The following is a 17089-nucleotide window of genomic DNA, read 5'->3' as shown; positions in this document are numbered from 1 at the left end:
GCAGGAGGGTCTTTGATGTGATGCGAAATAATCGCTCCATTGATGGCTTCACTATTTCGGGAGCTAATCCATCGATATCAAATATACCCGAACTTAGATCTGATAAAGAAAGCAGTTTTGAGGTGCCGGGAAAGAACTCCATTGATGAGAATGTGGATAAAATAAGTTCAAGGCAATTTGAGCTGTACAAAAGACACGCAACTGTTGTTGTCACAAGACAAACTTTCTTGAATGTTGTTTGTGATGTACTTTCTGTGTACAAGTACGTCGGTCCTAATCAAATGGCTGATTTACTTCTGGCATGCAGGTAGAAACATTATCTGAATAACATACTTTATTCACAAGAGATATTTTACCTTTTGTACATACAACCTTGCTTGTTTTTGTCGGTTAACTGTATGAAATGATGTGCATTTTCTTAGATATTTTTTATTGATGATGGTATTTAATTGATATCGCTAAAGTATTAAATTTATCCTTTTAAAGTTTGTTATTCCGGTTTTTATTAAGCTTTTTGGGGCACTCTTCACAGTATAACGGACATTTCTTAACTGCACATTGAATGTGAAAATAATAAGGTCATTATCCTTTTTCAGTTTTCGTGATAAAGTTTGCATCACATAAATGGTCTTTTATTTAGTATGTCAAAAAAATGTAATCTGTGCAGTCGTGGGTATCAAAACTTGTACTTTCTAACTTGAGGAAAATTTAGAAGTTATGCTTTACTTTAGGTGATGAGATTGTATAGGTGGGGTAAACAAAATTTTTTCTCAATTGAATAGCTTTCTCATTGAGGCAATATGGCAGTGCGAGGAGTTTATGGGTAAATTTGAAGATTCTATGCATTTATAGGGAATTTTTTACTGTGTTTTTGGATGCTTGTTTTCTATTTACAATTGTAGGATCAATTATCATTGTTTCACATGACTACTTATTTTGTTTGTTGCTTCAAGGCTCCAACTATATGCAATTATTTGCCAATCTTATTTTAGAAAAAAACTATTAAGTGGTATGAAATAATATATTACCTTATTTTTACTTCTTATTCGTGTACATGGAAAAATCTAGTGCTGGTGCATACAATATAAGATTCCTGCGCCTTTTTTTTACATTATTTTGAACAATATTATTGTTTTTCTTTTAAAGTGTGTGATATCTATTGACCATTCTAACTGAATTTTTTAATTATTTTAGAATTCGGGAGAGAAAGCAATCAGTGACAATTTTTTTGTGTGGCACCAGTGGGTGTGGGAAGTCTACACTGTCGGCACTGCTGGTAATATGTTCTAATCTATCAAGAAAAGAGTTATTTATGCATTAAGTTTTCTGGAGATTGTTTTCTTTCATTATATAATAGCATCTCATCCTGGAGGGCATTTTGGTTGTATAATTTTCTTTTTTTTTTCTGTGTTTTATTCCTTTTACCTCAAATTGTTGTAATGTTTATACGTCAAATTGGTGTAATGTGTGATTAAGCTTTGAACACTGATCCTTGCTAGTAATGTTTATACCTTTTACCTATAACTTTTGTTGCTATTCTTTTCCAATCTATCATCCTTTTGTATTTGCTTAATTCATATTCATCTGGACGTTATGTGTGTTTAACAAAATATAGATGTTATCATAACTATTACATGGATTCGGATGAGCCTACTATAGTGAATTCAAAAGAAGAAATAAGTGCAAACTATCATGAATTATGGATATTTCTTAGTTTTCGTAATATTTGTCGTTGATACGATTTTTATCCATATCCATGTAGACACAATTTAGATAATTAAAACAGGAACAATGCATGCATTTTGTGTAAAGTCACTTTTTTGAGAGAGAGAATTCAATAACATGAAAGGGGAATATGGATTTTTCGAGCAATTTGGTTGAGATGCCGACACCGGCTATAAGGTAAGCCGGGAAGATTTATTCCTTGCTTGAGATGCGTAGGGGCTAATCATTATAACTTGTAGGGCAACTTCTCGATAAATGATTAAAAGAAAAGAGAGAGAGAAGTCATATCCATGTATTCAAAAGAAGAAATAAGTGCAAACTATCATGAATTATGGATATTTCTTAGTTTTCGTAATATTTGTCGTTGATACGATTTTTATCCATATCCATGTAGACACAATTTAGATAATTAAAACAGGAACAATGCATGCATTTTGTGTAAAGTCACTTTTTTGAGAGAGGGAATTCAATAACATAAAAGGGGAATCTGGATTTTTCAAGCAATTTGGTTGAGATGCCGGCACTAGCTATAAGGTAAGCCGGGGAGATTTATTCCTTGCTTGAGATGCGTAGGGGCTAATCATTATAACTTGTAGGGCAACTTCTCGATAAATGATTAAAAGAAAAGAGAGAGAGAAGTCATATCCATGTATTCAAAAGAAGAAATAAGTGCAAACTATCATGAATTATGGATATTTCTTAGTTTTCGTAATATTTGTCGCTGATACGATTTTTATCCATACCCATGTAGACACAATTTAGATAATTAAAACAGGAACAATGCATGCATTTTGTGTAAAGTCACTTTTTTGAGAGAGGGAATTCAATAACATAAAAGGGGAATCTGGATTTTTCAAGCAATTTGGTTGAGATGCCGGCACTAGCTATAAGGTAAGCCGGGGAGATTTATTCCTTGCTTGAGATGCGTAGGGGCTAATCATTATAACTTGTAGGGCAACTTCTCGATAAATGATTAAAAGAAAAGAGAGAGAGAGAAGTCACACTTAGGGCTGTCAAAACGGCTCGCTGTTCACGAACAGCTCGTGTTCGGCTCGTTAAGAAGCTTGTGTTCTACTCGTTTTGGCTCAAAATACTACAAATTCATTATATATATATATATATATATATAAAAAATTAATTGACTGCAAGGCTACAATGATTTATAATCAATTAAAAGTATTAATTAAGAAAATAGAATAAAAATTATTAAATTAGATTCAAATGATGTTTTAAATCTTTCTCCAATCCTTAACATCTTATGGTTACATGATTAGGGTTGTCAAAACGACTCTTTGTTCGTGACCGGCTCGTGTTCGGCTCGCTAAGCAAACGAGTTGAACATGAACACACTTTTTTAGCTCGAAATATAAACGAACGTACACGAGCAGAGCCTGGGCTCACTCGTGTTTGACTCGTTTACATCCCTAGTCACACTATGGTCACACTATGGAGAAGTGGAGGAGAATTGCCACTGGAGGAAGAAATAAAGAAAAGTTCAAATCAACGATCAAGGCAAGCTTGACACGCTACGATCCTTTGACCTGAATTTCTTCAAACTTCTCGGGCAACTAAGCACTAAAAGTGAAGTGAAGCATTTAATTGTTGAAAGCATCACTCACAATCATCGTTCCAGATGAATTATTTGCTTTCGAAGAGTCTTAAAAAGTGGTGCATAGTTTTCCCCTGATAAATTGATAAAATGACTTAAGTTATCGGGCTTCTTGACCATCTTGTAAATTTATTAAACTAATTGTTGATTGCTTTAATTTTGTTGATATCTGCTTTAAAACGTTAAGCTTGCCTTAAAAATTTGTCCATTCTATTTCCAAGCATGCACTTCACGAGATTGAACCTCATTGTATCTTTTGAGAGGAGAGAATATTTTGGCGAGGATGACTGCGTAATTGTTACTGCTCTCGTTTTACCCTAAAATATCATCGTTTAAGTGGTCATCATCTGTATTACTCTTCATCGAAATATTATTGATGTATGTTTTTCTTTCATGTTGAGCTTGGATGATCTTATTCATCAACTTTTAATGCATTGTTTTGAGATTTTTCATACCAAAAGGTATAACATTATGTCAGAAGAATTATTGTTCATAATTAAGTTAGTTTTCTCATAATTCTTTCGATGCATTTTTTTTGCGTTATCCCGAGAAAACATAGTGAAAGTTTTTAGTCACAGGAATACAATGATAGAGTTCCGTGAAGCATTTATTTTTGATATTTGGTAGGAATTATTAGGGTACATCAGCGATTTTTTTGAAATTTAAGCACATCTTTTAGCCATCATTTGATTTCTTAACCATAACATATTGGAAATCAACTCTGGATGATGCTCTTCTTGGACAAATTCAAATATAACCAACTTTTTACTTCTTAGATAATAACTTTGATCTTTTGGAAGAACTTTTTATTTAATTACTTGATGGTAAGATTGTTAACATTTATATTTTAGTGATGGCATGTAATACTGAATTCCACCCCCAACACTTGGTCGATTTCCATGCAAAAAAGACTTGATTGCATTGTAGAAGGATGAGGAGTTGGGAATGAAAGTACTTTTTAAGAGATTGATACCAGTGTTGAGCCAATTTGCAGTGGAACGTGGATATCGTTGTTGAAACTAAAATGGATTACAATAAAGTTCTCAACAAGGTTCTCCGAACGAGAATTAAACAACGCACAAAACACAAGGGACCCTCTAGGGCGAGAGTAATAGTGGTGGACACCAATTGGACAACAGGTGGGATGGCGGTTGGGTGATGTGGTAGCAGGAGGGCAAGCTAGAGTGGTCGGTGGTAGTAACGAGCTATGGTGGAGGGGGTGCAACAATAATTGAAGAGATTGGAGAGGGTTACGATGGTAGTGGGATATGGTGGGTGGACTGAGGCAACAGTTGGAGGGATTGGAGTGGGTTACATCAGTATTTGGATGGATTGGAAAGAGTCACGACATCAGTTGGAAGTATAGAAAGGTTTGGTAGCGACGGCAATGGGAGGGGGATTTAGAGTTGGTGGCTTGAAGAACAACGTCAGGGAGGGGCACAAGTAGGATGACGAGTAGGGGATGGATTGAGCGAAAGATTATATGGAGATAATCATCACCTTGGAGTAGGATATAACCAGAGCACTGCCTGTCCCTGGATACAACCCATGCAAGACAGAATACACCGACGACAGAAAATCCGGACAAAAATTCCCCCAATCCTAAGAAGCCCCATGTCAATCTCTCAGGGTTGGGGGAGCTTAGACCTTTTTTGTTGAAGCTTATGGATCCTCAAAACATGGATTTAAATCTGCCACATTGTAGGTAGCTAAAATATTGTAGTCTCCTAGTAGGTCGATTTTTAGGCGTTGTCGTTCAACTTCTTGAGAATCCTGAAGGGTCCATCAACTCTAGGCTTGAGTTTTTCGAAAGCTCCCACTGTAAGCTTTTCTTTTCCCTTCGCTGAAACCTTTCTTTCTTCAACCAGACTATACTAGATCTCTTTCTTGAAAAATCACTTTTTCTTCTGGTCTTGTTGACATGTGTTTGGTACTTGTGATTCTACTTGGAGATCTCCTTTCCCTTTTCTTCACGTAGCTTTTGTACCTCTTGTACTTGTTTTGCATCATCTTCACTAACATTTGTTATCGGCATGAGTGGTACTAAGTCAAGTGGAGTGAGTGGGTTATGCCCGTTGTCTGACTCACTGATATGTTGTAAGAAAATTCAGCTTGAGCTAGAATCAAATTGCACTGCTTAATCTTTTTTCCCACCAAGCTCCTCAGAAGGTTTCTGAAACTCCTATTCATTGCATCTGTCGAACTGTATGTTTGCTGTTGAGATGCTGAGCTGAATTGAAGCTTGTGTTGAGCTTCTTCTATTGGGTCCTCCAAAAGTGACTCATAAACTTGACATCTCGGTTGAAAGTGATAGTCTTGGGTATTCCATGTAGTCTAACGACCTTGTGAATTACAAATCAGCGACACGCGATGCATCCAGATTTCAGTAGCAGGGCACGAAGTGCACTGTCTTCAAAATTCTAACCACCACAACCATCATAGAATTCTTGTTCCGTTGTGTTTGTAGAAGAGTCACCACAAAATCTATACTGACATCCACCCAAGGGGCCTTCGATATGGGAAAGAGAGTGTATAATCTTGTATTTTGTCCCCTGGTCTTGGCCATATGACAAATTTAGTTTTTCCTGACATGTCACTCCACATATCTCATATGTCTTGGCCAATAAAAGTATTCTTTCACGAGTGTCGGTCTTATCCCTGCCAAAATGTCCTTCAAGTCTTTCACTGTGACTTCTAATTAATAGACTCCATTAGTGAACATCTAGGATTGTTCAACTTATTCTGGTGGAATAGGTAATCTTTAGCTCTGTGGTATTGCTCAATAGACTTCTCTTGTCATTGTTTCTAGAACCCTATGAAGTCATCGTTTGTCTCGTATTACTCCTTCAGTACGTTAAAACCAACAACTTGAGTCTGCATCAAAGTGATCAACAAGTGACGACGACTCAGTGCATTTGCTACTCTGTTATGATTCCTTGCCTCGTGCTTAAGCATGAACTAGAATGATGCTAAGAACTCAACCCAAGGCGTGTGTCGGCTCTTCAATTTGTTCTTGTTGTTCAAGAAGTTTAAAGCATCATAAATTGTGAACAAAGTGAACTCTGTGAACAAAGTGAACTTGCTTATCTATAGGTAGTGGCTTTAGTGGCTCTAGTGATCATGAGCTCTCACAATCTCAATGCTCCTTGTCGTAAGTTGAACAATTCCTCTTGAACTTGTGAACAAAGTGAACTTGCTTGTCTATAGGTAGTGGCTTTAGTGGCTCTAGTGATCGTGAGCTCTCACAATCTCAGTGCTCCTTGTCGTAAGTTGAACAATTCCTCTTGAACTCATTCAATTTCTCACTGAAGAATGATATTGGGTGGCCTCCCTGGCTCAACTTTGCTCCTATTCCCACGTTGGAAGCATCACACCACCTCAAACAAATGATAGAAGTTTGCTAATGCCAAAATTGGTGCTTGAATCACCTTCTCCTCTAGTGCGTCGAAACTGGTCTGAGTTGTATCTGCACTGGAATTTCTCCACTTTTAAATTCTCTATTAGGGGGTAGTGATGGTACTGAAGCTCCTAATGAATCACCTGTAGAATAATGCTAGCCCCCGAAACTATCTCAGCTGGGTGAAAGGCTGAGGCACAGTCCTGCTCACAATAGCCTTGATTTTTGTATGATCCATTTGAATACCTGCACTTGCCTTGATTTTTGTATGATCCATTTGAATACCTGCAAGTCTATAAAATACCTGTGCTGTCATAAAGTGAAACTTTGTTGGATGGGCGTATAACTTTTTTGAGTACAAAATCTCGAAGACCTTCCTCAAATGCTGCAGACGATCCTCAGATCTGTTGTATACCTGAATATCATCGAAGTACACCACTGAACTTTCTAATATGAGCTCAAAACACTTGATTCATCAACCTCATGAAAGTGCCAAGTGCATTAGAAAATCTGAAAAGCATTACTGTCCACTCTTACAATTCATCCTGAGTCTTGAAAGCGGTCTTCCACTTGTCCCCTATCCTAATACGGAGCTGGTGTTACCTGTTGCGTAAGTTGAACATGGAAAATATAATGGCTCTGTGCAACCAATCCAAGAGATCGTCTAGGAAAGATGTGGGGAACTAGTACTTGATAGTGATCTTATTGATAACCTGACTGGTAATGCACATCCTCCACGATCTATCTTTCTTGGGTACCGTCAGGGTGGGGACAACACATAGACTAGCACTCTCTCAAACCAATCCCCTTGTGACGAGATCCTAGATTTACCATTGTAACTCCTCGTTCTTTGCAGGCCTCAATCTATAGATTGGACTATTTTTCAACACTAATATGGGCTTGAGATCTATGGCATGCTTGATGTCCATCAGCGTCGACAATCCCTCTAGAAGACTGTCAATCATCACATCCTGGAAATCACATAGCATTGATTGTATATGCGTCCGTATCTTAACCTCCTCCTTGCTGCCCTCCAGTAGGACCAAAGCCATTGCCATTGGGGCCTCTCAAACCAGCTGAAAGGTGACACTCAAGACTATCTTCTCCTCTGTAATGTCCACTCCTCTCGCATCCTTAACGGGTAAAAGCAAAATGCGTCTCCCATCCTTTTTAAAATAATAAGTATTCTTGAAGCCGACGTGTTGGGTCTTGCAGTTGAACTGCTATGACCTCCCCAACATAATATGACAAGCTTCCATAGGGACCACGTTGCACCACAACTGCTTCTGCAATCGATCTCCGATAGAAAACTCAACCAAGCACTTTGATCCACCCATATTTTATTTCCCATTTCAACTAGGTAAGAGAGTCGGATTAAGAATGCTTTTGTGTGGGCAACCTCAGTTTCATCATCATCAGCGTGGTTACTACATTCTCACAACTCCCACAGTAGATAATCAGGTTACAAACTTTTTTCCTTCACTTTACACTTGGTGCGACAAGTATGGTACCTCAGTCATGAATGATCCTTCTCCGGCTTAATCTGTAGGAATTGGGAGAAGAGGTAATCGAGGGTAGGGTAGAAAAAAATTTGGTGAAGTTGGCTTGAACATGGATAGATGCTATGAAATCTTAAGATAAGACTATGTTCAAGCTAGCTCTGATACTAATTGATACTGAAGTTAATCCAAATTGCAATTGAATGTAGATATCATTGTTAAAAACTCAAATGAATTACAACAAGGTTCTCAAAACAGGAATAAAACAATGTCAAAGACACAAGCAACCCTCTAGGGTGAGAGCAATAGTGGTTGACACCGGCTGGACAACAGGTGAAATGGCACGTTGTTTGATGCAGCAGTATGAGGGCAGGTTAGAGGGGTTGGAGGCAGTAGCAAGCTATGATGGAGGGGATGCAGTAACAACTAGAGAGATTGGAGGGGCTTACGACAGTAGTGGGCTATGGTGGAGGGAGTGCAACAATAGCTGGAGGGATTGGACGGGGTTGCAGTAGTAGTTGTAGTTGGATGAATTGGAGGGGGTTCCGGTGGCAACTAAAAGTATAGGAGTGGTCGACGACAATAGGAGGAGCGAGAATTAGGGATGGCGACTGAAAGAACGGGGACAGTAGGGGCGCAGATAGGTTGACAGCTGAAATAACAAGTTAAATAAAAAGAAATAAAATAACAACAATTAATTGAATAGACACGAAGGATAACCACCAATTCGGTTAAGACTTAAGATTCGTATTACTCTTCATTCGAACCAACGCAGAGAACGAGCAAGAGAAAACAAGAAATATCGAGAAAGGAGGTTGTACCCGGGCCGAGTAAGGAGGAAGAATTTGTAGGGAGGAGGAGGAGCACTCGAAGGAAGAAGTAACGAGTGATGTGTCGACACGTGCGAGAGAAGAGAAAGAAGGAGAGTGAAGAGGTAGCAATATCGAGGGCTTACTTGGACCGAGCCGCAGTCGTGGAAGAAGGAAATCAAAGGAGGGGATTACACGTTTGTGTTCTGTTGGGCTGAGATGGAACCAAAGGAAGACAAACTCATGCGATCGATTAGAGAGCTGAAGCTTGTGCCCTACCTGTGAAGTCCAACTTGCGTCAAGTCGTGCGTAGGAGAAGATGAAGACGATTCCAGGCTCCTATGGTGCTCGCATGCAGGAAGAAGAGGAGGAAGGGGAGTCGAGGCAAGGTGTCGCTATTTGTGTTTCACCAAAGTTGCGAAGAAGAAGAAGAGGGGAGGAGTTCGCGTGCGTGAGCTTAAAGAAGCCGATCATGAGGCCAGGGTTATAGAACCAATGCCTAAGGTAAGCCATTTTAATCATTTAAGTTTTAATTATATAAACTTTTATTTATTAAATTGTTTATGATATTATCAATTAAAATTTATGATTTTAAATCAGGTATTATAGTGGAAGATTTTGAGGGAAAGGGAAGAGTTGGATAACCAAAAGATTTTAAGGTATATTAAAGTATTTATTAAGCTATTTAATGAATTTGCGGGTGTGTGTGAGTGTATAAATGCAATGTCAATTCAATCAGGACTTTAATACAGAGATTTCAGCTTTGAAGGAGGGGAAGTTGTGAAGCGAGTGAGAAAGGGAGGAGATCTACCTGAAAGCTTATAAGGTACATGTTAAACATTGCGTCATTAATGAAATTAATATCATAATTAGCTATGTTAATTGATTCATATTACTAAACTTTATTAATTTTAGGAAGTGAGAAAGAATGCCGACTAATCCCTTGGATTTGAGGAAGAAGACAATTTTACAAGATAAGGTATGTATTAAATTAAAGTTTAGTTTACTTAAATAGGAATTGATATTAATAAAACATTAATATTTAGTTGCAATTTAAGTTGAAGCACATTTAAGCCTAGAAAATCAGGGACTCGGGAGTCAGCGTGGCTAGCAAGCTCAGCAGAATGAGTAATTTTTTTCTTATATTTATTAAATTTAAGGTTTATTAAAGAAAAAATTTCTTTAAAGAATTAAATATTATTTTATGTTGGTACGCATGCTGTAGCTTAAGAATGAAATGAAATGAAAGGTGAAAAGGAAAAAAAATGATTAATGGCTTTAGAAAGATGTAATTGAAATGAATGTTAAATGTTTAAGTCCTATAAGATTACTCCTAGATTGTACTGGTAGGTGATGCAATGTATCTGTACATGTTAAAGAAGATGGTAAAGGTGCGCTTTTAGGTGCAATTTGAGTGTACGTCGGGCACATTTTTTAGGGTGTATTCGAACACATTTTGAGCGTATTCGAACACATTTTAAAGAATACATTTTGGTATGACTGTAATCTTGTGATATTATTCAATATGTTATAATCAGTAAATATTTAAAGTGACGAGAATGAATAAATTTAAAGTTAATGAAATTAAGTGTATTTTCTGTTTATTATTCATGCATATGATAACATATAAATTTAATGTATATTAGAATATAAATACTCATTAAATTATATTTATTGTTGCAAATTAATATTTTCTTTCAGGAGAAGGAAAATCTTAGGTTGATATGTCTGATAGGAGAGATGTGGTCTATTAGAGAAGGACCACTGCTGTTGGATATTTTATGATGCCTCTATCAGATATTGATTTATTGTTCAATTCTGGATTGAAAAAATTGTCTGTGGATGTTGTTGTTGGATGATTTAAATTTTTGGACCGGTGGATTAGTGGCTCTTTTACATATATTGAAAGTTTCTTAAATTTTTGAAAAGTAAAATGAAATGTTCATACTGTTCGACCGCTGTACTCACCTTATTTAATTCTAAGCATCGGGTCGAGTCATGATAAAAGTTGTATCAGAACACTTAGGTTTGCTCATGATCTAAAAGAGTCATTAGGATGATTATTTTAATTCATAAGTAATATTGACAAGGAATTCCATTGTCTCTAATTATAATTTTCCTTACGCTATTTCAGAAATATGGAAGATCATGGGGAAGAAGCTAGAGATGATACTATAGATGTTGTTGTACCCTCACAGATTATTGTGAATGCAAATGCATCTACTGAGATGATGATTGCAGTAACACAGATGATTTAAAACTCTTAGACTCAGGCTAGTTCCAATGGAGGAGGTCAGATGGATAAACGCCTGAAGTTATTTTGGTATATGAGATCACCTCTCTTTTTTGGAGGAGGAGGTCCGGTAGATGTTGAAACCTTGCTTCTAAGAATCGAGAAGATTCTGGATGGATTTTCTTGTCCTCTAGAGATGATGGTTACATTGACCACTTTTGCTTTAGAGGGAAAAGCAAAAAAATGGTGGCTTGGACAGCTGCAGCAAAAATTTGGGGGTTGAGCCAGTCACATGATTCGATGGGATGAGTTTGTGATTATCTTTAGAGACTGGTTTGTAGCATTGTCCGTCCGGAGGTAAATGCAGGATAAGTTTATCAAATTGGTGCAGGATGATCACATGATTAGGCAAAATGACATCGAATTTATCATGCTTTCAAGTTATGCGCCTCAGATGATCCCTAATGTTGAGGGGAAGCACCATTAATTTTTTCTTGGGCTCAGGGATGTGATTAGACAACCATTAATTCTTCTTGAAATTGATGATTCTTTGTTCTAGTAGAGAGAGCTTGGAGGATTGGATTGAGCTGGATCTGGAGGCTACTCAGAGGAAGGATATCCAGAAAAGAAGAAATTCATAGGGATCTATATTTCCTTAGAGCTCTTAGAGGCAGTCTTTTTAGTCAATTGGTAGAAGTTCTAAGAAGGCTAGATACAGCAGCGTTAGCAGCCAGTTTGAAGTGAGGAAGTGTGACAAGTGTGGAAGGTCACACAAGCATGAGTGTCTGTCTGAATTCAACACATGCTTTTGGTGCCATCAACCACGACATATGGCGAAAAATTGTCCAAAATTGAGTCAGAAGGCTCCAACAAATTCCAGGAGCAGTGCCGCAGCACCTTAGAGGAGTTATGGTAAATCGAGGGCAGCTGAATCATCAGAGTAAGTGCTAAATACAGGTCAGACTCAGCAAAATGCTCAGCCCAGAGTATATGCTCTTTCGCAGGAAGCTGACTCCCCGAAAGTCATCACAGGTATGTTTTTACCTTTAATATTTTCAACCAAGTGCTGCCATGTCATACATAAAACAAATAAGAGTTTAAATATATTATAAACTAACTTTAAATGTTTTATGCAATGATTTTAATGATAGATATTATATATTTTTAGAGTAGACTGATAAGAGTACTATTTTATTCGCGAGCATCACATTGTTTTATAACTGATATATTGGCTAAAGTGATGTAATTGAATTTTATTTGAATGCATGTGATAGATACTATTGGTAAGAATGCCAAATGGCGTTTTTTTTTAAAATTGATCAATCATGTGAGGTAGAACTTACAATTGGTGGAAACATTTTTAATGTCCATCATATTGTGCCGCCCTTGGTGGAATTCGATGTGAATTTAGGCATGAATTAGTTGTCTGTAAATTTTGTCACTATTAATTGCAATATGAACACTGTTAAAATAAATATACTTGGGGTTTTTGCTGACAGAGGCATGAAATCTACGATAATTACTTGGATGAAAGCTTGCAAATTGTTGAATCATAGAAGTTAGAAGTTTTCTAGGTCTGTCTAGTTATTACAGGAGGTTTGTTGAGAAATTTTCACATATTGCTATGTTGATTCAGATGGCGGTGAAGTTTGACTGGTTTGATCGATGTGAGGAGGCTTTTCAATAGCTGAAGGTTTGTTTAATGTATGCTCTAGTTTTAGCCTTTCCTTCCGGCTCCGATGGGTTTCAGATTTTTAGCGATGCATCTTTGAGATGTTTGGGATGTGTGTTTATGCAGCATGGTAGGGTCATTGCTTATGCTTCACGACAATTGAAGAATCATGAAAGAAACTATCCTATGCATGACTTGGAGCTTGTTGTAGTTGTATTTGTACTCAAAATTTCGAGGCATTATCTATATAGAGTTAGATGTAAAGTTTTCACTGACCACCAGAGTTTGAAGTATGTCTTCACTCAGAAAAAAGTTAAACTCGAGGCAGAGGAGATGATTGGAATTTATTAAAGATTATGTTTTAGATATTCAATATCATCTAAGGAGGGCTAGTGTGGTTTGTGGCAGATGCGTTGAGTAGAAAAGTTTCAGGTAATTTGATTTATTTATTAATCAGTAGGAGCAGTTATTTAAACATTTGAAGCAGTTGAGGCTATCTATAGTTGATTATTGTGATGATAGTATAGCTTAACTATATCAGTTGACAGTACAACCAATTCTAAAAAGTAGAATTGGAGATTCCTTAGCTAGAGATAACAGTATTCAGAAAATTCTGGAGCAAGTTCAGACAAACTATTTAGAGAAGTATGAGCTAGATCAGGACGATTTATTGAGGTAAAAAGTAGAGTTATTGATCCAGATGTGGATAGTTTGAGGAAGGAAATTCTGGAGGAAGCACATTTATCAGGCTATACTATTCACCAAGGGAGCAATAAAATGTATTAGGATATCGAAGAAACTTTTTGGTGGTGAGGAATTGAAGAGAAATGTGACAGAATTTGTTGCTAAGTGTCTTTCATGTCAGTTAGTGAAGGCAAAGCATCAACGTTTGGAGGTCAGTTGCAGCCTTTACAGATTCTATAGTGGAAATGAGAGGAGATTGCGATGGATTTTTTGATTGGTTTGCTTAGATCTCGTCAAGGTCGGGATGCCATATGGGTAATTGTCGATTGAATGACAAAATTTGCTAAATTCTTTCCTATTAGACAGATAAATTTTGTTGAGAAGCCAACCAAATTATATGTAGATCAGATTGTGAGGTTGCATGGAGTACTGAAGTATATTGTCTTTGCCAGAGATGGTATGCTTACTTCCAGATTGTGGAAAAAGGTTCAAATAGGTTTGGGCACTCGAATGACTTTCAGTACAATATTTTACCCTCAAACAAATGGTCAATCCGAGAGGACTGTTCAGACCTTGGAGGATCTATTAAGGTTATATGTCATTGACTTTGGTGGATGTTGGGAATCACATATACCTTTAATAAAGTTTGCCTATAATAACAGTCATCATGCTAGTATTGGGATGACTCCATATGAAGCCTTGTATGGAAGGAAGTACATGAGACTTCTATGTTGAGTTGAAAAAGTTCAAAGAAAAATTTTTGAAGCTGATTTGGATGATGATGCTACTGAGAAGATTAGAATGATCAGAGACAGACTGAGGATAATACAAGACAGACAGAAGAAACACTATTATGCCAAGCATAGACCTATTGATTTTGAAGTTGGAGAGTTTGTTTTCATCAAGGTCAGTCCATTGAAAGGTCTGCAACAATCTAGGAAGGCATGAAAATTGAGCACCAAAATTGTCGGTCTTTTTGAGATTGTGGAGAGGATTGGTAAAACGGCCTATAGATTGGATTTACCAACTCATATGCAAGGAGTGCATAATATTTTCTACATTTTGCCACTGAGAAAGTATATTATAGAAGAGCCAGTAGGGTGATAGCAGACTTAGTTGACATTCAACCTGATTTGACTTATGTTGCAGAGCCTAAAAGGATTTTGGATTATGATGTGAACAAATTGCAGAATTAAGAGTTTCCGTTTGTGAAGATTTTATAAAGCACGGATCGGAGAATGATGTTACTTCGAAGGTCTCTAAGATGTAATAAAGATATTCTCAGCTTTTTTTTTTAGATATGTTTACTTTCATGTTTATTAAGGTCTCTAAGATGTAATAAAGATATTCTCACCTTTTTTTTTTAGATATGTTTACTTTCATGTTTATTTTCAAATTTGAGAACTAAAATTTTATGAGTAGGGGGAATTGTTATAACAAGTTAAAAAAAAACAATTAATTGAATAGGCATGAAGGATAAGCATTCCTTCGGTTAAGATTTAAGAGTCGTATTACTCTTCATAACTAACGTTGAGAACGAGCGAAAGAAAACATGAAAGATTGAGAAGGAGGTTGTGCCCTTGCCGAGTAAGGAAGAAGTCTGATGGAGGAGGAAAAATTGAAGGAAGAAGTAGCGGTGCTGTGTCGACCCATGCGAGAGAAGAGAAGGAATGAGAGGGAAGAGGCGGCGACATTGAAGGCTTAGGGTCTGTTTGGGGCCGCTGCAACCGCGCTGCCCCAGGAAGGTGCTGCGGGGATGTTGTTTGTCTGTTTGTTGCAACTGCGTGAGAATAGCTGTGGAGCAGCTGTTTCTGCAGAAATGATCATTCCGCCCCTCTTAAGTAAAGCTTTTTAAAACAGAATATAAAATATTTTTTATATTAAATAAATTATTTCTTAAACAATAAATTTACATTAATTAATAATTAAGTAGTTTTAATAATTAAGAAAACTTATATTTTTATCAAATAATTAAGAACATAAAAATATATTTATAAATTAATTAATTGATCGTTAAATAGAAAAATATAAATTGTTTTAATTATGATTAATTTGAAATTAATAAATTAATTATTAGTTATTACTAAATTAAATTAACAAAATTAAAACTTATTACAAATAATCCATCTCATCCCTCTCCTTTCTCCCGATTTCGCCTAAAACCATAGCCTTCGGGAACGAACGCTCGTGGTAAAGTTGCGATTAGAGCAAGATGGGAAGACAACGATGAGATAGCTCTCAGTTTCACCCAAAAGCATGGCCTTCGTGAACAAACCCTCGTGGTACAGTCGCGATTAGAGCAAAGCTAGGAAAGCAACGATGAGATTGCTCCCAATTCCGCCTAAAACCATGGTCATCGCGGACGGTGGAGCAACAAGGATAAACATGTAAAAATCCATCGCTCGAACGCTGGCCGCAGGGTTCGATCAGCAGTCCGTGTTCTGCCAAAACTTGTTTCGCCGTGCTCGGAACGCCAAACCAAACTGTTGCGATTCGCGGCTGCTCCCCGCGCCGCGCTAAACTGACCCTTACTTGGACTGAGCTGCGGTCTTGGAAGAAAGAATCCGAAGGAGGGAATTATTCGTCCGTGTTCTGTTGAGTTGAGACGGGACCAGAGGAAGACGAACTCACGTGATCGAACAAAGAGCCGAAGCTCGCGCCCTACTTGTGAAGTTCAACGTGTAGGAGAAGAGGAAGACTAGTCCAGGTTCTTGCGGCACTCGCGTGCAGAAAAAAGAGGAGGAAGGGGAGTCAACGCAGAGTGCTGGTCTGTTGGGTTTCACCAAATTCATGAAGAAGAAGAAGAAGAGGGGCGGAGCTCGCGTGCTTGAGCTTAACGAAGCTGGTCGTGAGGCTAGAGCTATAAAACCGAAGCCTAAGGTAAGTTATTTGAATCATTTATGTTGTAATTATATAATTTTTTTTTATTAAATGGGTTATGATATTAACAATAAAAATTTATGATTTTAAATCGGGTGTTGTAGTTGAAAATTTCGAGCGAAAGGGAAGACTTGGAAAACTAAAGGATTTTAAGCTATATTGCGGTTTTTATTAAGTTATTGAATGAATTTGAGGGTGTGTGTGTATAAATGCAATGCCAATTTAATCAGGACTTTAATTCAGAGATTTTTGGGAGAGGAGGTTATGAAGTAAGCGGGAAGGGGAGAGATCGACCTGCAGGCCCGTAAGGTACATGTTAAACCTTGTGTCATTAATGAAAATAATAATGTAGTTAGCTATATTAATTAGTTAATGTTATTAAATTTTATTAATGTTAGGAAGTGAGAAAGTAGGCCGACTAGTCCCTTGGATTTGAGGAAGAAGACAAAAAATTTTACAAGGTATGTCTTAAATTAATGTTTAGTTTACTTAATTAGGAATTGATATTAATAAAATATTAATGTCTAGATGCAATTTAGGTTGAAAATCTGGGGCTCGGGAGTCAGTGTAGCAAGCAAGCT

General features: G+C 37.2%; 1 protein-coding gene across 1 annotated transcript in view; it reads left to right on the top strand.

Moving 5' to 3' along the window:
* LOC110028112 (P-loop NTPase domain-containing protein LPA1-like) overlaps positions 1 to 17089 on the top strand; it is a 30089-nt gene continuing 13000 nt past the window's right edge. Inside the window, exons 1-2 of the mRNA XM_020729846.1 lie at positions 1 to 307; positions 1195 to 1276. Coding sequence (XP_020585505.1) covers positions 21 to 307; positions 1195 to 1276 — 369 coding nt within the window. The 5' untranslated portion in view covers positions 1 to 20. The remainder of the gene's footprint in view (positions 308 to 1194; positions 1277 to 17089) is intronic.

Source organism: Phalaenopsis equestris, unplaced genomic scaffold (genome assembly GCF_001263595.1).
Source record: "Phalaenopsis equestris unplaced genomic scaffold, ASM126359v1 Scaffold000002, whole genome shotgun sequence".
Classification (NCBI taxonomy): domain Eukaryota; kingdom Viridiplantae; phylum Streptophyta; class Magnoliopsida; order Asparagales; family Orchidaceae; genus Phalaenopsis; species Phalaenopsis equestris.
The sequence above is the reverse complement of the archived record's forward strand: the minus strand, read 5'-3'. Positions and strand labels throughout refer to the sequence as shown.